The sequence below is a fragment of the Pogoniulus pusillus genome, chromosome 1 (genome assembly GCF_015220805.1).
Source record: "Pogoniulus pusillus isolate bPogPus1 chromosome 1, bPogPus1.pri, whole genome shotgun sequence".
In the NCBI taxonomy this organism is placed as follows: domain Eukaryota; kingdom Metazoa; phylum Chordata; class Aves; order Piciformes; family Lybiidae; genus Pogoniulus; species Pogoniulus pusillus.
This window is the reverse complement of record NC_087264.1, coordinates 32829784-32852017: the sequence shown is the minus strand read 5'-3', so window position 1 is coordinate 32852017 and position 22234 is coordinate 32829784. Positions and strand designations below refer to the sequence as shown.

The 22234-nt window shown below is 44.2% G+C and overlaps 1 protein-coding gene across 5 annotated transcripts in view; it reads right to left on the bottom strand.

Annotated features, from left to right (window-relative positions):
* The window catches only part of MEIS2 (Meis homeobox 2), a 209450-nt gene extending 188194 nt beyond the window's left edge, over positions 1 to 21256 (bottom strand). For 4 of the 5 annotated variants that reach the window (XM_064147950.1, XM_064147913.1, XM_064147939.1 and 1 more), the window contains exons 1-7: positions 20287 to 21256; positions 19007 to 19239; positions 17270 to 17411; positions 16654 to 16704; positions 15865 to 15915; positions 14740 to 14889; positions 4121 to 4235 (exon numbers count right to left, since the gene is read on the bottom strand). In XM_064147950.1, the coding sequence (XP_064004020.1) occupies positions 4121 to 4235; positions 14740 to 14889; positions 15865 to 15915; positions 16654 to 16704; positions 17270 to 17411; positions 19007 to 19239; positions 20287 to 20298 (754 nt within the window). In that variant the 5' untranslated portion in view covers positions 20299 to 21256. Of the gene's footprint in view, positions 1 to 4120; positions 4236 to 14739; positions 14890 to 15864; positions 15916 to 16653; positions 16705 to 17269; positions 17412 to 19006; positions 19240 to 19794; positions 19960 to 20286 lie in introns of those variants that run through there. The other variant, XM_064147922.1, reaches the window with a different exon arrangement.
* Positions 21257 to 22234: the final 978 nt, after the last annotated feature.

Sequence of the window (22234 nt, the reverse complement as noted above, 5' to 3'; positions counted from 1 at the left end):
GTAGCCTCTGTTTGACTTGACCGAATCAGGCCCTCTGTATACCTGATTTGTCATATTCTTAGTTCAGTCACCCAATCTTGGTGTCATAAAATATGAAACCGAAAGTATTCCCTGGTGCTTTCCTATAGATCACGTTTTTAAACCTTAAAATGATTTATTTCCCACTTTTCATGCATAATCTGCCATATTCATTATTTGAAACATCCCATAAAGAGATTAAATAAGAATTAAAGTCTGTGAGTGTCATATCCATCACTGTGGTACACATTGGTGCTGAATTCTAGAAGTCATTTAGCCTTGTATGTAAAGGCAGTGGCTATTTCCACTTTGTTTCACAAAGAATGAGGAAAACACAGTACCCAAGAAGAGTTTCAGGTGTGTTTTTTTCCTCTTCCAAAGCAAAGGGTGGCTGATCAAGCTACACACACCTTTTCATCTTCCACTTAGGGTTTTTTACACATATAGTCCCTGGGAAAAAAAAAATAAAACAAACCAACAGGGTCTTTTCTCCGCCCTCCCCTTCTTTCAGCCCCTTTCCTGCCATCTCCCTTGCTATAACTCAGCTAACCCAACAGAACCAGTCAGTTTTAAATTTCAGTTGGGACCCCGGTGACCTGTTAATGAATCTACAGAGAGGAGAAAAACTCACAGTGTTGAGTTATGCCTGGTGTTCCTAGCTGACTTGGAGTCAGAAATGCTTGAAGCGTTAACGTAATTGCAAGAATGTGAAAAATGAAGCGTTGGGCTCCTGAGCAAAGTGAAAGGTCAAAGCAAGCCCTACACAAAACAAGTCTCTGGAAGATGGCCTCATTAGACCATTAAATCAGCTTCTTCTTTTTCCTCCTTTGTAAGATGTTTAGAATGCCTTATTTTTATTATCATATAGATTTAACTCTCTGCAGGGAAGTTGGGGGGGAGGGGGAACGTTAACCAAACCAACTACATAATTAGTAATCTCTGAAATAATATTAGATGGCATTGATCTGCATTTCTGGATCTGAACTGGGATAAAGTCAATAAATGCTTGGTAGATTACAGGTCACTAGTACTTGGGGTTTGCTAGAAGATCAATATGTTGTGTAGCTTAGTTTTCTGTCGAACAAGCAAGGTGACATGTTAAGAACAACATAGACACTCACCGCTAATAAAATTAGGATAATCTTTCAACATTTACTGCCTGAAGGCCCTTTCCTTAACTCTAGCAATGCCAGCATGCTTCTAATAATGCCAAACACTGACTAGGTTAACCCTTTTGATGCCAAATGGCAGTCATCCACTACCATAAAGAGACTGTCCTTCATAAATAGACAAAATACCTACACTGGTTTTGTTTGGTTTTAACTAACAATTACAAATGGATTCCTGTGTGTAATAAATAGATCTACATCATGCAGGGGAAGTCTGCAAAAACAATGTAATCACTTATCCAAATCCTTTCCATACACCCCCCTCAAAAAATTCCAACAAAACCAAAACAGCCAAACATCACAATAATAACAAAATAATAATCACATGCTACAAGTCACAGACCAGGCAAAAAAAAACCAGAGTCCCCTGGAAGGAACATTCCCAAGGGACAGAAGAGACAGACTCCAGTTTGAATCAATCTCTGCTACCACCAGGCCTCAGTGGAGAAGACCATAAGCTGCTAATGTAACTCAAGACTCTCTAATGAGCTCCCATTCCCAAGGAATCCTTTGGGGCACGTGGAATACTTTAAGCAGCATCTGTGAAAGGTCTTGACAAAACTGCGTGGTAGCCAAGTTGATCCAAATAACTGCATAGAAATAGTCCAAGAGGGCATCTACATATCTTGGCATTGCTTGGGACCAGCTCACTGCCAGTTCACAAGTTTACTTTTATGACTTTGCCCCCAGTCAAGGAAGCATAAAGAAAATTCAATACAGGCCTCCCTCTCTTTAGTCTTTTCCAGGATAAGAGGAGAGCAATCCAAAGCCATCTCCAATGGGAATTTTGCTGGTGCTGTAGTATCATACATCTTTCAGCTGCCAGCAGCTGAGTGGAATGCTGATTTGCCACTGGACAACCGCTTTCCTTTAAAAAGCCCAGTTGAGCACATAGGGAAGCATACTAGCAATGTTTCACCCTGCTAGACTAGGCAGCACTAGAGACTGATTTGGTCCTTCAGCAGTTGCTCCCCTCCCGCAGAAACAAGCCTAACATGTTTGCTTAAATCATATACATGACCAGAAAACGCAGTCTCCAGTGGAAAGTTGGTGTACTTTACATCAGCCACTTTCTCTTACGCTTAGCTGTATTTCTCCAGCAAACCAAGCTACATACCAAGGGGTAGGATACCAGTGAAGTACAAGGGATTTCTTTACATTCAGCATGGCCTGATGAAGAAACACTCCTAATTTCTAGGAGTTTTCTGGGGCAGAGTGGAGATACAAGTGTAAGCAAACTCCTTAGTTAGGGCCAGAATGAACATGCTGTAGCAGATGACTCAGAGGGATTGTTTTTAAGTATGCAAATGATCATGTGGTATGCAAAGCATCTTAGCCACCATACAAACTTTTGAGCTATAGTAAAGTCTATGGGCAGCTAATAGACACAGCACTGATTTGCTACTTAGCAGCCAAACCCTCCCTTTCATTAGCTGCTGAAGCTGTAATAGTTGCCACTAGACCTCGCAGAGCTCCAATCCAGCCACACAGATATAAAATAAGAGAGATCCCACGCAACTCCTGTCAGATCTGGATCACACCCTGCACCAGGGATGCTTTCTACCAGCAGTAAGATTACAAATGTATAAACAATTCAGACAAACAGGAGACAAACCCAAACTGCTCTACAAGAAGCAAAACTTTGTGAGATCATAGAATCGCAACGGGTCTGACACCAGATCGTGAGACAGATGAGGGAAACGAGCTGTGTGCCAAGCAGTGGGCCACGTGAGAGACGTGAAATCACAGAGCTGCTCCAATGCCTGAGTGTGGCAAATAGCACCGTGACAAGCAGCCCACGGTGCAAGGATAGCCACAGCAGCTCAGCCCCAAAGGCTGCTCGTCTCTCAAGTTTGGGGATCCCACATGGTTAGCTGGATGGCAGAGCTGTTGGCTGGCTCTGTCAGGTATGTGTAACCCTTGGGTCAGGAAAGTGCAGTGGCAAAATGCTGCAGATGCATGAGATGGATGGAACATATCTTAAGACCTTATAAAGGCAACATCTTTCTCACTAAGCTGAGGTTTACCATGTTTAGAAAGCAAAATAAGACAGAGCCCACCTTAAACTCTGGTCTTGAAAAACAAAAAGCAATTCAGCGTCAGCGTAGAGGGGTGACAGTGCAATCTTCACCCAACTTTTAGCACTGAAGGCTTGACTCAATGCCTTCTGGAGTCACTTAAGTGTCTAACGAACAAGTGTAAAACACTATCATATCAGAATGACAGCCTTTGGCACTCACTCGGCATGGGCGGAGATGACCACACACGAGGTGCAATGCAGTAGGAAACAAAACAAGAACGCCTGAAATAGAAATCAAACCTCCTCAACCCTTGAGAAAATTTCACTGTATAGATCCAGCAGAAATTGTGCAGGTCAGGTACATCTCTATTCACTGTCTGAATACAGATGTTCAGAAGCTAAACCAAGTTTGCCTAAGCAAACATTGCAAAAAACATTCTTCCATCCAATCTGGGGTTTGCTTCTGCTTTATGTAATTTATCAGCTTTGCAACTTCATATAAGAGTCTCTTCCCCAGCCAGAACGCCAGGTTAAATTTTTGGTCTATAACCCAACTCAAACAACCGCATCACAGCTGGAGAGTATGTCTGTCGTTATATTTACTTACACCACACGAAAATAAACTGTAGATAACCAAATTTGTAAAGGAATTGGCAGAACTAATCAATTGTTATTACAAAGCTTGTTTGAAGATTAGATATTTCACTTTGAAATCATAATAAAAATGCAGCTAAGTGGGTTAGGAAAAGGAAATACTGTCTCCCGAAGTTACAGCTGATTATACTCCAAGTCTGCCACTCCATGTTTACTCTAAGGCAGATGTACTGATATAAGAACGAAAAAAAAAAAAAAAAGCTGGAGTTATTTTAGTCATGCCTACTTTGCGGAGGGGAAAAAAAGTTTGACCTTTTACCTTGCTCGCTGCTGTTGTCTCCGCTCTGGGAAGCGTGGCCCCCACTGGAGGGCCCCGGTGTGCCTGCCGAGTGCGTTGAGGTTGCATCATCGTGGTCTCTCCAAGACGAAGGATTCTGGTGTCAGAGTGCCAAGGAAATTTTTCCACAGTTCCCATTCCAATTGCAAATGAAGAACAGAAAGAAAAACCGGGAGAAGAGGGGAGGGGAGGGAGGAGGAAGTATACACATTAGTATTTGTGAAATGTGCCACACACTGATGCTGTTTGCACAGGGTCATAATTCTTCAGCAAAGGCAAGCAGAGGAAGTACACAGATTTGCTTGGTAAAATAAAGGGCAGATTTTACTTGGTAAAATAGAGGGCAGATTTTTATCTTTTTTTTTAGGTTTTCAAAGAGTTGTCTGGATTGAATTGTTTGAATAGTACTGCAGAAGTACATTTCGGGGGGGGGGGAGAATAAAAAGAAAAGGAAAAGTTAAGGTTCTTAATGAGGTTTACAGGGAGGCAGGGGGGGAAAGCAGCAACTTGCACAGTTTGACACTAGGTGCTCACACTGGAATCAGGATAGTTGGGGTGCAAACTGTCTCCTCATGCTTTGTTTCTCCAGACTGACTAAAGATGGGATGTGAGAGGAAGAAGAAGAAAACTGTTTCCAGAAGTAGAGGAGCACATTCATGGGAGAGGAGCAGGTCCTCACACCTTAACCTCTCTCTCTCTCACCTGCATGCTGAAAAAACTTCAAGCACATGAAAAGTTGTGAGGGGAAAGTAAGTTTTCTCTGAAAGATGTTCCATGCCAGGAAAGATGATTCCTCACCCCCTGCTACCACCCTGACATGACACATTTCAAAAGCCTTTCTAGAGGTATCACACTAACAGTTTGCTTACAAGTAACGTCAAGAATAACCACCAGGTGATTATATAAAATAACATCTATAGTGGGGTTTATGTAATGCTTTCTACATTACCATGCACAAAACATGACAAAAGGGAACACTGGAGACAGACAGACAAAGTTTGCAAAACTTGGATAAGTAAGACCTCAGCTGCTGTGCTTTAGTCACCTAACTCCCGAGAGCTTTCCAATGGATTGAGTATTGGTTTTCCCAGAGCAGGGAGCTGATCTTATAAAGAGTAAGTGAGGAAAACTTCATGTTACAGTTTAGTGCTACTTTGGTGAGTGCATTCTCCTCCTGTCCTCCTCCCCTTTCCTGATCATTCCCAATACCCTGCTGTTGCTTAAAGGAAAACAGGAATTCTACTGTACAGGAAGAGCTTTATCAGCACCACATGAAGGCAGGCAAGAGATGGAATTTCCTCTGGCAGAAAAGGAGAGCAAGAACACATGAAACAGACCAGGCTAGGGGCTGGACCTGCATTACTTGTCACCTGTGTGCAAAAACTTAAATCAAGGGCAGTACAATAATTCATCAACAAGACAAAGAACAAATCCCCCCCTCAAAAATAAATAAAAAAATACTGCTTCTTAGATTTGATTGCAATTTAAAGCTGAACTATGCACTAGCACCAGGCTGTTAGAGCATGAGGAGATCCTGAAAGCAGCAAGCAACAAGTTTGGATAAAGTCCTCGAGCAGGCCTGATCCTGACCTCATCTACCCTGACCCCTAGTAGGAGTAAGTTCAACAAAATCAGCTGATTTACCCCTTGTAAAATTCAGTGTTAGCGTGATTGGACTCAGGTCCCCCAAAATATATATTGAAACATCTCAAAGTAATCCCCTAGCACTGATTAGTACCACATGCTCTAGAGCAAGGCAAAATAGAGCTGCCAAATAATGGTTTGCTGCAATAGCCAGGAACGTAAATCTAACTGGCCTGACAAACATCATGGAGAGACAAAGGGAAGAGCATGGGACTTCAAATGCTTCCCAGTAAAGCCCTAGGTGACCAAAGGGTAAGAAGGACCAAATCCCCTTCACCTTAGACACACACATGCACCCATGTACACTGCTGCATGGCAGGAAGAGATGAATAAAATAAGAAGACAGGTCGGGATCTGAAATTTGCCTAACCTGTCAGCACAGCAGACAGCACTAAAAAACCACACACACACACCCCCCCTCCAAAAGCTGCAAGACTGATCTACTTCACTCACACAGAATCACAACATGGACAACAAACCAACCTACCAAAAAAAAAGTACTTTATATTAATTAAGATAATTGTGTTAATTAGGTCTCAGAATTCACTATGCATCCTGCAACCCCCTCACCATTTCACATTAAAAAACCCACGACAATAATAAACTTTACCATCATTTTATAGAGTCAGGTGGAGTGAAACACAAACAGGAAGAGGAGAAGTCTTGAAAGATGAAGTAGCCCAGATGTTATTTAAAAAAAAAAAAATCGAATAAAAAATAAAAGTTAAAAATAAGGTTAGCAAAAAAAAATCAGATGGAAATAAAATGCAAAAACGGAGCAAGTTTCTTTACAGCCTGGATTAAAACGCAGTTGTGCCTATGAGCTTCTCTTTTTATCTCTGAGTTAGGAAGCCACTCAAATAGCTTCAAGCTGAAGGCAAACAGCAGACAGGAGCTCTTCAGCCCTCTGCAGCCTCTTAGCGTCAGCTGTTTGCCGGATGGTAATCAGATAAAGAGCTAGGAGAAACACATGAAAAATGAAAGAAACAATGGCCTAGCATGAGTTTAGCCCTCCAACAACATTGGGCTGCAATCTCCTTTTAGAAAATGTAATAATTGCAGCATGTTCACCTAGGCTCAACTTTTCAGGGAACACAGTGAGTTATGTTAATTTTATGCACTGCAGGCTCTCTTAAGCTGGCTGCTGTTGGAGCTCCTTATCACACATAGGAAAATGACAATAATTAGCTGCTAACACCTCGGCTATGTTTTAAGGCAAATGTCACCCAGAACCTATCATACAGCATTTCAAAAGCTAGATCGGCCCTTTTTGTTTCAAAACCACCAGGATTTGGAAGGATCACTGAAGAAGAATTTCCACAGCTGAGAACATTTTCTGTCTCTTCCCACTCTGAGTTGTTCTTGACCTCAGTTTATATGATCCCATTTTAGAAAGGCAAACCATATTCTGCATTCTATGATTTTATATTGATAGGGAATTTCTTGTGGCAATAGTTTTCTCAAGGAAGTAATTTAGCAGAGTTTTGTTGAAAAAAAAAAAAAAAAACAAAATAATAAGAGGAGATATTTCCAAGATGAGACAGTTGAAGGTTGGGGAAATTTGAAAGAAAAGGAAATAGCTAGGCTTTAATAACATAAAAAATGACAAATAAATCTAGAGGTGCAGTTTACAGCCTCATAAAAAGGCAACATTCTTTTGCTTTGGGCTAAGACCACTGTATGTGTCAGTGAACTTTTTCTCCCCTAGATTGTTTCCAACTTTGCATCTCTCCAGAAAAACTTCCTGGCCTAATGCCTAAATGTAAGTAGTTATTTCTTTTATGTCTTCACCCAAAAAATGGGATCATCTAATATGTCCTTCACTGGAAACATCTTATCAGTATAGTTTAGGTTCCAAAACACATTCTGACCTAAAGCTCACTAACGTACATTGTGATTTTCCTGTTAATTTCAATGAAAGTTTTGTTAAGCTGTCAAACAGAAAATAAACTAACCAACCAAACAAAAAACCCAACAAAATACCAAACAAAACCAACAAACAAAATAATCAAACAAAATACCAAATGAAAACAACAAGAAAAACCCTGCAATCAACACAAAACCCCAAATAACCAGAGAGCTTTAGGTAAATTACACAAATTGTTAGCATTGTTTCTCATATCTTCTCACAACTTTACTGCTCTACTTCCCAGAAATACATTGAGGAGCGTGGATGAGTCCTGCCAAAATGCAACTGTGTTTCGTGTATGCATGTATGCTCTCAAATTTTCACACACATAGGACCTAAACTGATGTCAGAATACCACAGAAGGTAAACAGCACACGTGTATCTATTCCCAGGACTTTTAATAATTGGGAGTCAAATATGGTGCTCCTCTTGCTCTTCCTTAATTGTGTTAAAGAGCAGTGTTACCAGGAGAAAAGCGGTGAATACTGAGCAGAGCACAATAGAGGGAGATGGAAAATAGATACAAGAAGCTAGGTCTCCAGGGGCAGTATTTTCTATTTGCTGGGCTACAGACTCACCGCTGATAATGCAAGTTGTAATTAATATAAAAGCAGGAGACAATATGGGGAAAGCTTGTACTAGCAGGGCCACAGGAGATCACTCCGCTGCTATCCACTGTTTCTCATTTACACACGCAGCCTTCCCTAGAAAACACAATTTTGCCAGTGTTTTTCCCTTGAAAGTTAACAAAAAATTGATTTAGCACCACTGCTGGATTTTTACTAAATCTAGAAAAGACCAACAGAAAGGACAGGAGTCTCCTGGTATACAAAGCAGATCTGACATGCTACTGTTTTGTCGATGCTGCAAAACTGGTAGAAACTGGAAGAGTTTTTAACTGCCACAGAATTTCCTGAAGAGAGATGTTGTAACAGGAACCTGATAAAGGATAACCTTCTGTTAAATTGCAGTTCTTACTTTTGATGCCCAGAATTTGCACTAGGCAAATCCTGGCTGATGGGTTGGGTTGTTTGGTTTTTTTGTGTGTGTGTGTCAGTGTATACAGTCCCACTAGGGCTGATTCTGATCCCACACTGCTTTTTTATGGTGATATTAAAGACTCAATTAACCATAAGGAATTTGCTTCTTATTTATAACAGGGAAGTAAAATCAATAAGGCCAGCTGACAATACCCATGTGAGTTAAGTTGGGCAGGATTTGTCTCATAGATGTTAACTAAAGTTTTAAGTATAGAGCCACGACAGGATCAGGCCCTTACATTTTGTCAGGTGAGATGGACAAAACACACTGATTTGGCAGGAACAACTAAAAAAAAACTAGAGCAGCTCTAGAGCTCATTCTTCATGGAGATGGTTGGATTCCAAAGGTCTGGAGGTTGCTCTAGTAGACTGATTTTGCAAACACAAAACTGAACCAGACTACTGATATGGATGTTTTTCTCTCCCTAATACAAGCCAAATCTTGTTCACTTTATTCTTACAACGAACACCTATAAACACAGAGAACTGACTGACATGAGTGATGCCACAAAAACCTGCACCTAAGCACCACTGGACATCAAAAGATGTGGTGAATATAGAAACCTATACACACACATGTGCAAGTGTGTTTATGTGTGCATCTGCGCTTGTCCATGTTTTCTATGTGTGAAGTTCAGGATGGTATCTTAAAGATTGCTGTGGAGTCCAGTAATAACAAACCTACTATGTAAAGAAAGTTTCAATAAGTAAATGAGCCATGAAAAACTCTCATTTGCCATCGTATGTATGTTTGGAAAAAATAATAATAAAGAGAGACTACTCCTGCTATGACTAATGTTTGTTTTCTTACAGATGCTTGTTTAATACGATCACTTGTGTCCCAATGACACAACTCAACCAAAACACAAGGCATTGTGTTCTAGCAGATATTTGTGTCTGTATGCATATATATGTACAAGTTTTAATCCCTGTCTTCTTGATTTTTTTTTTTGCATTTGAGGAGAGCGTCAGGAGGGATTTCTGACACTTCTAGAACGCGGCAACATTCTGAAAAGCTGCATGCTTTGTACTTCCCAATTAAGATTGAAATCAGTCGTGCAATCTACCTGTCAGCAAGGAACTGAGACTTGCAAAATCCCAGTTTTGCTGGGTTTTTAATTGTCCTTCTACGTCATTCAGTGTGGCTACGCTTCACCTAGACTGATAGACAATTCAAACCAAAGAGGGAACACCACCGCCAAATAGGCAGTGGAATACATTATCAGCTCAGGTTAAGAGAACCTAGCTTAAAATTAAAACACTCAGATCTGAGCTGTAGATAACCTTTGACTGCAGAGTGCTTTGGCTCATCAAAAAAAGGAAACACACAACATTCTCTACCATCTTAGAATGCTCCTTGGCCTTTAGAAAGCACAGAGCTGACCATAGTGTCCTACATCTAAAGTCACACAGTAAGAAATGTGGTTATTAACAAAAAAAAAAAAAAAAAAAGTTGGCTTTGCTTATAGTTGCAGTTTGCTATTTAGTTTCCCTTCTGCCATGCTACAATCAGAAAGGGCACCTCTGGGGTCTGATCCTGGCATACTCAAAATTGCCACTGAAGTCCATCAGAGCATGGTGCACCTGGAGACTGCAGCATCAGGCTGCTAATTACTTCCTCATTAGTCAGTGAAATCTCACCTGAAGTTTTAATTCTGTAACTGGAGCAGGTATCTATTACCCTATTTTTACTTTCTTTCTGCATCTACAAGATGTCAGAAATCTGCCCAGACTGGTCTCCAAGTGGAAATATTAAAGAAATGTAAAATGTCTGCATGGCCAAAAGTACAAAATAAAAGTTCTCTCCCCATCTGAGAGCTGAAAGGTTTCATATTCAGATTAATATTTCTCTTCTACAGCTAGGGTGTCAGATTTCTAATCTGTCAACAGTCCTTCTACCAAAAAAAAAATACAGAGACCTATGTATATTTCTATCTATTTTTAATTACATTTTATAAATGATGATCTGTATATTGTTACCTCTCAGCAGCAAATTGACTGCAACACACAAACGAACCTCAAGAAGAGTGAGGCCCTGATCCCACTCCCATGAAAACCAGCAGAAGGAGAGCCATAAATTTCACTGGAAGAATTGCTAGGCTTCAAAGCAGGTTTTGTGCTAAAGGAAGAACTGTGCAGTATCAGGTGAAGCCAGGTACTTTAAAAATGTAATTAAAGTATAAATGCTCTAAAAAGTTTTGAATCTCCACATTTTGCAGCATTACCTTTTCCAGATTTGAATAGCTTGAAAGGAAAAAAAAAACCAAACCAAAACAAAACCCAACCAAACAAGATTCTTTGCCAATCTCAGCAGAACACAGAATGGAGGATAGGGCCCAAAATGTTTATACTGAACAATTATAAATTGTCTGTGCTGGGAAACTCAGCTTGAACTGCAGCTGGAAAGGTTTCTTTCCTTTTTTTTCTTCTTAACTGATCTGGTTCAGCCAGGGCATAGCTGTAATTACCTTCTTCCCATCTACAGCTAATACCTCAGAGCAATAAAAAAATATGAGTGTGTTAAAAATTCAAACACTAATTATGGACTGTTATATTTACTAAACACAGCAGAGTAATAACAAAAGTTTCAGCTTCTTGTGGCCAGCTCTGCACTATTTGATCTCCCAAGTCCCTGGACCCTTTACACTTACTATATTACATAACAGTTAATAGAGCACTAAAATAAGATTCGATAAACACATTTATTACCAAACACATAGAGCACAACTGCTTACAGCTGTCTCCTTTCTCCAGCACAGGTATATCTCAGAAGAGTTCATTCCTTTGTTGATTTTGCTTTTGGTTTCCAATTAAGTTATATAAATAGTAGAGCAGTAGAATTTGAAAACAGAAGCGTGTACTATTTGAGTACCCCATTTAAAGCATTATGGCAAATATTGGCTAATCCTACAGTTCTTTCTGTTACTTTCCCTTATTCCTGTTTCCAGCTCTAGCAAAAGGTGAGAAGTGAGAACTGCCTTAGTTCCTAGTTCAGCACTGCCACTGTCACCTCTACCACCCCTCACATTCACATTAAACACACAAAGCCTAGATTAATACCGCTTGATAAGACTAGAGGTGTACAGATTTTTTTTGGGGGTGTCAAACAGCTGTCACAAACTGCCACCTCCACAAGAGAAACCCTGGCAAACAACAAATTAACCTACACTTCTTTTTGGCTATCATTATTCATAGCCAATCAGTTGAAACGCTCCTAGTATTTCATGTGCAAATAAAACCATGAGGGGGAAAACCCAGGGATCAGAATAGCGGGCCAGTACATAAAACAGAGGAAACAACATGCTGTCTCTGTCCTTCTGAAGTGGCTCATCATCACCCCTGCACCAACTTTCACCAAATGAGATCTAGCCCGAGGCTAGGTATTAAATATGCATATCAAAGCAAATGAAAAAAAATAAACCTGGAGAGTCAAATTGGACGAATTTGCATACTTGAACTACTCCATTTGCAGGTAGATGCTCACAAATGAGAGCTCTGGGTTGTTGTTGTTTTTACACTCTTGCATGTTTATATTAGCTATTTCTTTTAAAGCTTTTCCTTCCTTATGAATAGATTTGGACTTCTTGCTGCTGGAACTTTGTACAGCGCAAAAATAAATGTGTACACACACAGTAGTTTGGCTAAGCTGTAGAAATGTGTTGAAGTTTTGTTGAGAAAACAGGCTAATATTAAAAAAAAAATCCAATAAGGAGACACATTTCCCAAAACGCATGAATAAAATGTAACTATGTGATACAACTCTTCATTTCCCAGTTGGTGTTCTGGTTGCACAAATTATTGCTTCCTTTCAAAACAAATAGCAGGGGGCTAAAGTAAAAATGTTATAGCTCAAATCTCCAGGAAATAAAAGACTTTAAATTATAATACCCAATGAAGTGGTAAACCCTAACGGGTGCAAGATAAATGAGTTGTCATATTTATTTGAGTTTGGGTTGGGTTTGTTGTTTGTTTTTGGGGGGGGTTGGGTTGGTTTGTGTTTGGGTTTTGGTTTGTTTGTTTGTTGTTTTGTTGTGGGTTTGTTTTGTTTTGTTTTTGGGGGGGGAGGTACAAAAGCAGAGGAAATTCTTCTTAGGGAAGATAACAGTTATCAAATTATGAAAATGCTAACCCCCTCCACCCTCGTCCTATCATTGTGTGTGAATTTAAATATTATAATGGAGCACTGCAAATTGGCTTGAGCATTCGCCATCTGCCAGAACCCTAAACAGGCTAGTTTATCTAATCTCTTCAATATAAACACAAGCATGCTCCGTTTCTACACTTCCACTTGAAACACACTCTTGTAAAGAAACTGCACTGGCGAAACATGTACTTTTACTTTTTTCCCACCCTTTCTTTTTATTCGCCCCCCCTTCCCCTTTTATTTTTTTTCCTCTGTTCTGAATTTTCCACAATGACCTCCTATCTTTCAGGTTACCACTCACTCTAATTTCTCCTCCAGCACTCTCCCAGAATACTTATACACACAAATTCAGGGTTGTGTAATGTCATAAAATAAATAATTTCCAAATAATGTCATGCCTCTTAGAGTTTATTATCTATGTGTGAGATAGCTGATAAGCAGAGAAACTTTTGGGAGCATCTGCATACATTTTTTTTTTTCCCCTCTCCGAATAATACATTTAAAATGTAAAACATCACCAAAAAAAAAAAATCAACACTTGTCCTGCAATGTTTACCGAATACAAATGAGAAAATGAAAGCTAAGGCTTGGGTCCAAAAATATTTCCCGGGCTCTGTAGCTAAGCAGTGCCAGAAGGGGGGCATTTAGAAGAATTTATGATTATTTTATCTCCCAATTCAGCGTCAGTCCAGGTCTGATGTAATTATCAAATACACACACAAACAACATGTTTTCAAAGGAAACAAAAGCTCCTAGAAAGCTCATTCTCCCTGGGCTTACAGCTACTCCTCTTAACACACTGGGAAATAAAGGCAGGCGCCTGTGCAGCAAGCATGGTTAACTTCACACCGGGTGTTAAATTAATATTTCAACCGCTAAAATATTAGACTGTATCATTTAGATTATGAGTTCAATTGAATTTAAAACTGTGTAAACCCCTTTTCCCCCCAGGGATGCGTTCCTATAAATAAATAGAGTTCACACCCACTCTTTTTAACCAGAGCTATTCCTTTCCTCTTCTGCGGTACCAGCTGCAATCTTTCCCTTCACATCCCGAAGTCTCTCTGCCTCTGCATCTTTTGAAGGATCACAAGAGCAGCTCCAAAACCCGGAAAAACAAAGGCGCTCTCCTTACTACACACACCAACGTTCAGTCCTACACACATGACACTAATTCACCAACTCCTAAAGTGTTAAAATCAACTGCTAACCTACGGTTACTTAATCATCATTCTCTCCAGCTTTCTGTAATACATTGTTAATAATTGCTTCATCAAGGTTACTGTCTTTTATTATGAAGATGCTTCAGGCATTTGGCAATAAGTCCATATTCTGACAATAAGTTGCTATAAAGCACAAGCATTGGAAACTCTAATGTGCTAACCTTTTTTTTCCTTTCCTTTTCTTTTCTTTTTTTTAATGCAGTGTAGTATTGCCAATAACTCTCATCACTTGTCATGCCCACGAGGCGGGGGGGGGGGGGAACAAATCAGCAAACTTTCTCCCTAACTTTCTTGTCTGTTTCCTTACATTGCTGCATCGATTAGACAGCTGGCAAAAAGGAAGAGAAAGCAGCGATCCCCACATGAAACCAACAGTTTACTACCTCTCCAAGACGCCCAGAACAGTGAAACTTACAATCCATTGCAAACTCTCTACTTTACGGATGGAAATAGAAGAAACCTTTTGCATTTCTACACCTTCACAAAGCGAGAGGGAAGAAAGTGTAAAGGTGGGATCCAAGCTTGCAAGAGCTTAAAGTAGCAACAATGATAATACAACTGCAGTAGGACAATAACATCGGGGACAAGTCCTCTAAGCAGGTTAAAGTCTTTAAAAGTGCCAAAAAGAAACCAGGACTTACATGATCGGCTAGATTTGTGGAAGATCCTGAGAGTTCTTCGTGGTCTGATTTGGAGCTGCCATCCCTTTCATCAATAACGAGGTCTATTGGCATTTTTCCTTTCAAACAACTAATGTACCGATGGCAGAAATTATCACACAACTCATGAACCTGAAAACAATAACAAGAATAATAGTATCGATAATGACAAAATATCAGATAGAAACTTTTAAACTTCTAAAAAAACTTCCCTCCCCCCTGTTTTTGGTAGCAAGAGCAAGTCTCTGATCTACTCCACAAGTAATTCTAATTAGGGGGCACAATAGTTGAAGTCAAGGAAACAATAGAGAAATTGTTGCAGCACATATTATTCTCTAGAGACTAGCAGCAGCAACAAGTTAAAGAGAGATAGTGGGCTGTCTGGTGTGCAGAGGAAAATCCGATTTGGTGATAACATCAGAGGACTGGGAGCTGGACCCAGGCAGTATCTCTGGAGCATACACAGCCCAGACAGGTACAACCAGTCACTAGGGACAGGATCGGTTTGAACTGGCGCTAAAAAAAAAAAAAAAAAAAAAGAAAAAAAAAAAAAGCTCTAAGTGGCCGGGAGCAGCAAACCGAAGCTACTCACAGAGGCTATGTGAAGAGCCGTTCTCGTCTTCGAGCACAGCCCCCTCCCCACGCCGCGCAGGGCCCCCTGCCTCTTCCAAACATTTAGTGTTTGCTTGGGGTTAATGTGCCTGCCAGAGCTGGAGAAAGGCAGGAGTGTTCTCATTTCTCTTTTTGTTAAACGTGTTATTTCCGAGCCAGGAAAAGAGCTTCTACCGAGGGAAGGGGTAGGAATGATGGGAAAAGATTAATAATATATAAATTGGTTGAAACTACTTTACTTGGTTGAAACTACTCAAAAAAAAAAAAAAAAAAAAAAAGCCCAGCAGGCTGGGCTGGGCATAGCTGACGGGTGTCACATGCTTTGGTGCCACAGGTTACAGTATCACACTGCGTTTCCCCTGTCTCATCTAGCCCTGGTTACAAGCCATCCCAAACTGTCAGAGGGGGAGCGCGGGTGGGGGGGTGGAGGGAGCAGGACAGGGACGGGGAAGGGAAGGAATGGCTTACTCTCCCGCCCACTTCCGTGGTGCTTACCTTTTCTAATTCCAAAAGGTGAAACCTTAGTACTTGTATTGCTTGGATCATCTGCAAGAAAGTTTTGAGGGAGGAGTTACATGGGAGACAAGAGCAGGGGGGCTGTACAGAGCCCGAGTGGGCGAGGAGAAGGGGGCTGTCAGGGCGCGCAGTCATTATCCAGGATTTTAGCTCATTGGTCACGCTTGAGCAGTTTTGATCAACTTTAACGCTTGATTTTTATCATATTTATTCCAGGAGCGGTGATTAGTGCTTTAGTACCGCAATCTTGGAGAATACCTCTTCCCCTTTCCTCGCTCCCTCTCAACACCCCGGCCCTCATCGCTGAAGGTCCGCAAGGAAGTCAAACACACACTCCCACCCCCCTACTGCCCTCAGGAGAAAGGATGAATAGTTTGGCATCTTCTTTACAGGGGGATTTAGGCACTTTGAATATTGAAATCGTTGCCATTAGCAAAAGAATTGCGTTAGAAATTTCCATCTCTCTCTTCTTAAGCAGTTATTTCCTTCACTTTTAGCCTCCCGTAGCTTTCGAACACAGCTTTGCAATGCATTGAGGCTGGAAAGTTTGCCCTGTCGCACTTTAAAAGCGCAGCTCTTTGAAGCCTCTTGTCGGGGGCTTTTCTGATGCCCCTTCCCCGGCTTTCCCCGACGCTGTCCGCGCAGCCAGGGTCCCTGCCCCGGCAGCCGATTCCCGGCCTCCCCGGACAGCGGAGGGCGCTTGCGGCAGCAGGCTGTGGGTGCAAAGGGCTGGAGGGGCACGGGGCAGCATGGAGGAGCAGGCCTTACCAAATTGTCCAGCTCTGGATTTGAAGAAAAAAGTGGTTTTTCAGCGCGGACCTGCAAGAAGAAGGAAAAGCGCCGTGAATCGCAGCCTCTCCCCCCAGCCCTATAACCGAGTCACTGGAAGGGGAAAACTCCCCCCCCCCGTGACTAAGCCGGAGGGTACAGGTCAAACCGAAATCCGCCTGGACGCCCTGGAGTCACCCCTGCCATGGAGAGGAGCTGCCCCGCTCCTGCCATCCCTGGGCTGAGCCGGCCGCCCTTGCCACCGGAGCTCTCTCTTTTTGACCTCTTGCCTTTCTCCCGCTCCCTCTGCCTCTAAAACTCGGCCACAGTTACATTTCCCTTTCATTGATGCAGGAGAGCGAGGGCCAGGAGTCTCAGCTCGGCCCCGCGGAGGAACTCCCGGCAGAGGAGGGCCAGGGCCGGCTAGGCCCGCACCCTCGCCGCTCCCTCCCTCCCACCCCCGCGGTGGCCGGAGAGGGGGCACGGGGGGGGTGGGGGGAGGGGTGGGAAGGCGAGGAGGGGTTGCCCCCTGCCAGCGCCTGACCGTGTGGGTCGAGAACCTGAAGAGGTGGTGGGAGTACTGGGAAGGGCCGGGGGCGGGGGAGAGGTGGCGGACCTGTTTGGCGAAGACGGCGATGTCCTCGTTGAAGGAGTCAGAGGAGCAGACGTCCCCGCCGGCCACGCCGGGCTCCCGGGGCGTGCAGGTCGCCAGCTCGCACTTCTCAAAGACCAGAGCTAAGAGGGGGAACAACGGGTGCCTACCGGGCAGTGGCACACAAAGAGAGGGGAGGGGGTGGGGGAAAGGGGGAAAGAAGAGCTCTAATCAACAAGTTTGTTGGGTTGGGTTTTTTTTTTGGTAAGTGTACGGACATACAGACAGGGACACATGGACACAGCCACGCGCGGCAGCCTCAGTATTGCTTCGGGCAGAGCAAGGGAAAACAACGTTTTGAAATTAAAATACCGGATTTAGCTGTAGAGGGCTTTTTTTTTTTCCCTTTCGAAATTGCCATGCCCAAACAACATCCCCCATGCAGTCCTCCCAGATGAGGACAAAAGTGACCTCTCCTCCAAACGCACAAGGCACCAAACAGGCTCACACAGGCAGCAGCTCAGCTGGGAATCTTACACTTTTCGCCACATCTTAAAATAACGCGAAACCTGGAAGATCCCATCCGTACCCTCCAGCTATGACCTAAAATGAGAAGCACGGCGAGGCAAACTGCAAACTACTCAATACGTAATTTTATTTTTCAAGGGGCCCGCTAACAAAAATCTGGTGAAGTTTCCTGGCTTAGGAAGCACACCCAAGTAAAATACCAGCTGTCCAGATAAGTAAGCTGGGGAGGGGGCGGAGGGAGGGAGCACTTCGCGAAATATTTTCCCATAGTTGGTGTAGTCAGGGAAAAAAAATTATCTGCGTGCTAAGTAGTACGCATGCATTTGTCTCTTCCGTGCTTGATCAAGGCCCCACGCTCTGTCATAGATGTTACTATCTTTCCTTTTAGGATCGTTTAGTGTTTTTTTTCCTAAAAGACACTGAAGGGAATCGGTGTCACTCCCCCCAAGCAATGCCTTGGCACAGGCTTGAGTTTTGCAGGGCATGGATTTCTTATTTCTCGTGTTCTTTCTCTTCTGCATAGAAAACTCAGTTCGGTGCCCCTAACGTATTTATTTCTTCAGTCTCAAGGAAGAGCTGCTTCCGAGAAGCTAACCTCTTTAATTCTTGCTACCTTCCGCGCTGTGAAGAGCTCTTTATTTACAGTGCTGGCAGAGTGTTATTATGGTACGAAGGAGAACACCACAACAACACTTCTACAAGTAAAATCCAAAGCAATGAGCGCCGACTCTCCTGTCTGAACTCCTAACCGGGGCCTTTCCGAGAAAGACAAAAAAACCCACAGGGGGGGGGGTGGGTGGGCGGGGGGTGGTGAGGGGGATGAGGGTCTGGGGGTATGAGGAAAATGAAAAGAAAAAAAGAAAGACAAGGCATCTTCCTCACAACTCAGTCTCTGTCCCCGAGAGCTCTGGTTTTCCAGGACCGGTTTCCCGGGAGTCCTGGCACCTCTGCTAGGAGTCAGGATGTGATCGCACTCGCCCCGAAATTGCAAGCAGTGGCAGCGCCGTAGGTAGGGTGTCCCTCCGGAGCGGGCGGCAAGGGGTTCTCCGACCGACGCCCTCCCGCCGGGACTCCCCCCCCGCACCGATCCGAGGATCGGCTGGCTGCTGCCGCCACCCGCCACCGCGGCCCCGCGGGAGCCCCCGCCGCCCGCCCTACTCCTGCCCTCGCCGCTCCGCGGGCACCGGCGCTGCAGAGTCGGGCCATGGCGCCGGGCGGCCCGGCGGCACCTACCCGTATATCGCATCCTTGTCCCGCTTCAGGGCGTCGTTGACAGCGGAGCCCATGGTGGCCGGCATGACATTGGGGTGCGGGGCGTGGGCGCCGTAGTGCTGCCCGGCGTGGAGCGGCGGCCCATGGTTGAGGTGGTGCACCGGGGGGATCGGCCGGGGGGCGTGGGGGTCTCCGTACATGGACGCCGGTACCCCTACTCCGTCCATCCCGCCGTAGTGGGGCAGCTCATCGTACTGTCAAAAAACGGGCCGGAAGAGAAAAAATAAAGAGAAAGAGGGGAAGAGAGAGAGGAATAAAAAACCCCAAACAAACAACAACAAAAGTCAGAAGAGAGTAAAGCACCCGGACAGACACAAACAAGGCAAACCAAAACAAGAACAGCCACATCAGAGAGAGAAATGTGCAAAATGAAATCGACCGGGATCGGAAGCAGAGGCTGGAGAGGCTGAGGGAGGAGTGGGGGTGCGGGGAGAGGTAAAGGGGGAAAGTGTGTAAGTGTGTGTGCCTGTCTGCGTGTGCGGGGGGAGATGGTCCTCTTCAGCACGGGCAGGAGAAACCCTAACAAGGAAACGGGAATGAAAGGGAAGGAAATAGAGGAGAGAAACTAGAGTTACTCTGCATTGGAAAGGAAGAACAAAAAAAAAAAAAAAAAAGATAAACAAGCAGAATCAAAAGCAATTATACAAATAAATCAACAGTGGGAAGGAGAGAGGAAAGGTAGAAAGAGGAAAGGTAGGGTGCATCGGGGTGGGGGAGGGAGATAAAGGGGCAAATAATCTGAAAGTTACCAGAAACATTATTTAGCAGCAATTCCCCTTGTCCTTGTCAAAGCCAGAGACAAGAAAAAAAAAAAAAAAAAAAAAAAGGAAAGAAAAAAGAAGGCAGCTATATGTGTATACATATATATACGTTCGTATATACACAGACACACATATGTATTTCTTAGCCTTTCCTAGGCAGCGGTAGCAACGGCAGCAGCAGCAGCAGCAACAGCAGCAAGGTTTCCCCAGTGAAACCCGTGCTACTGAGCAGGCAGGGAGCAGGGAAATCGCGCTGCTGGGGGAAAGCTAGAGAGCAAAAAAAGCGTGGAACAATTGCAGAGAGACACACACATACAGAGACACTCTCTCACACACACACACAAAAAGCTAGTGAATAATTTTTGCTGCTATTTTTTAATAGTGGCCGCCATCATCAGCAGCAACAGAGGAGAGCAAATCGGACAGGCCCCTCTTAAGAGAGGATTTATATATAGGTAAGTGTTGGAGATTTAAACCTACCCTTTGCGCCATCAGTCTGCGCTCCAATAAACTCCTGGATGTGTCGTATATTTAATATCCCAGTCCAGCAAAGAAAGTGATTTAGAGTGAAGAAGATTCCTTTCTTTTTTTTTTTTTTTTCCGCAACCCACTTATAGACTTCTCCTGTCCTCCAATATGGGCAAATAATAATAACAACAACAACAATAACAACAATAATATATAAAAAACAGTCAAGAACCACGATGAGTTTCTGTGTTTTCTTCTTTTTTTCTCTCTGTTTCTCTCTTTCCTTTTCTCTCTGTCTTTTTCCTTTTTTCTTTCTCTACGCCAAAAAAAAAAAAAAAAAAAAAAAAATTGTCAAGCCCCCAAACTGAAGGTTACGATCGGCCCGTCAGCAACCCACATGTAACCAAACTGTCGTGTCTCATGGCTTTTTGCCACTCCAGCTGTCAATCAAAGCCAGGGAATGTCAAGGTAGTGAATGAATGATGGTTGATGATGATGAAGAAGAGAGGAGGAATCTTTTTAACCCCGGTTTCTTCTTCCAGTAACTCCGCGCTCGGGTTTTGCCTTTTAGGATCGCTATAGGGTTGTTTGTTTTTTTTGGTTTTTTTTTTTTTTGAAGTACTGTGAAGGGGGGTGGGGAAAGATGCGAAGAAAAATGGAACAGTTTGCAAAGCCCGGACTTCCCCCGCTCTCTCTTTTTTTTTTTTCTTTCCTTTTTTTTTTTTTTCCTCCCCTCCTCCTCCTCCTCCCGGCAGGTATTTTGTCTCCCGCTCTCCCTCGCTCTCCGGGATGAGTGAGTGTCAGTAAGTGTTGGCAGGTTGGCTGCTGGCTGCCTTATAGAAGAGGCTCAGTTTTGCGGCGCTGATCGGCGGGAGAATGAAGTGACGGAACCCGGAAGTAGTGGTGGCCATAGCCAGTCCTGCAGCGCGGCGGCGGCGGCGGGGAGCGGCGGTGGCGGCGGCGGCGGCGACGGGGAGCGGCGGCGGGGCGCGGGGCGGGCGGGGCGCGGCGGGGCGCGGCGAGGCGGCCCAGCCGGCGGAGCGGCGGGGATGCGCAGCGCGCCGGCGGGGCGGCCGCGGCGCCGCGCGGGGGGAGCCGCGCAGCAGCCCCTGCCCCGAGCGAAGCAACGCGTGTAGGAAGGAGCGAGCGAGCGTGCGAGAGAGAGGGAGGGAGGGAGGGAGCGAGGGAGGAGGGAGGGAGGGAGCGAGGGAGGGGAGGAAGGACAGGGAGAGTGCGTGTGTGCGAGAGGGGGGAGAGGCAGGGGAAAACTGCAGAGAGCGAGAAGAAAAGTGCGATAGAAGCCCAGCCCCGGGTTGGTTCGCGCTAGATTATTTTAGCAACAAAATACCTTCCGATCAACCGCGATGGTTAGCGTCTGATTTATGCGCTGAATTATTTATTTAAATCGCCGGCTATCGCCGTTGCCGCGAACGGTATGCGAGTCCGGGGGCACGGAGAACTACAGCGCACGGGGCGGCGGGGGGGCGCAAAGTTGATCTTCCCCGGGAAACGAGCCTGCTCCGGCCGAGCGCTCGCTTCTCCGCCAGCACGTTCTGCTGCGAGCCTGGTTTCTTCCCTCTGACAATTCATTGTGCTTTTCTAAAAATTAATTTTCCAGGGCACGAAGAGAACGCCTCGTTTCAAACCGTGTTTGGCACCGCTCTTCATTAAGCGATCGCTGCTATCAAGCACGCTGTGGATGTCTTGAGGGGAGAGGCGGGGAGGTTAGGGGGGGATGGGGTGAGAGGGGGAAATCCTTTTTTACTTTTGCGATTAGGCTGCCAGGCTTTGAAAAGGGCTTAAAACCAAAGTCATGCTCAGCCTTTTGTAGGAGAGATCCAGATGTTATGTAGATTTTTTGTTTGCATGTGCGTTTTGAGCGGATCCGGCGGAGAGCGCTGTATTTATGAGTGTGTGTTGCTGGACTTTGCCGGGTATCGACGTTGCGCTTGTGGGATGT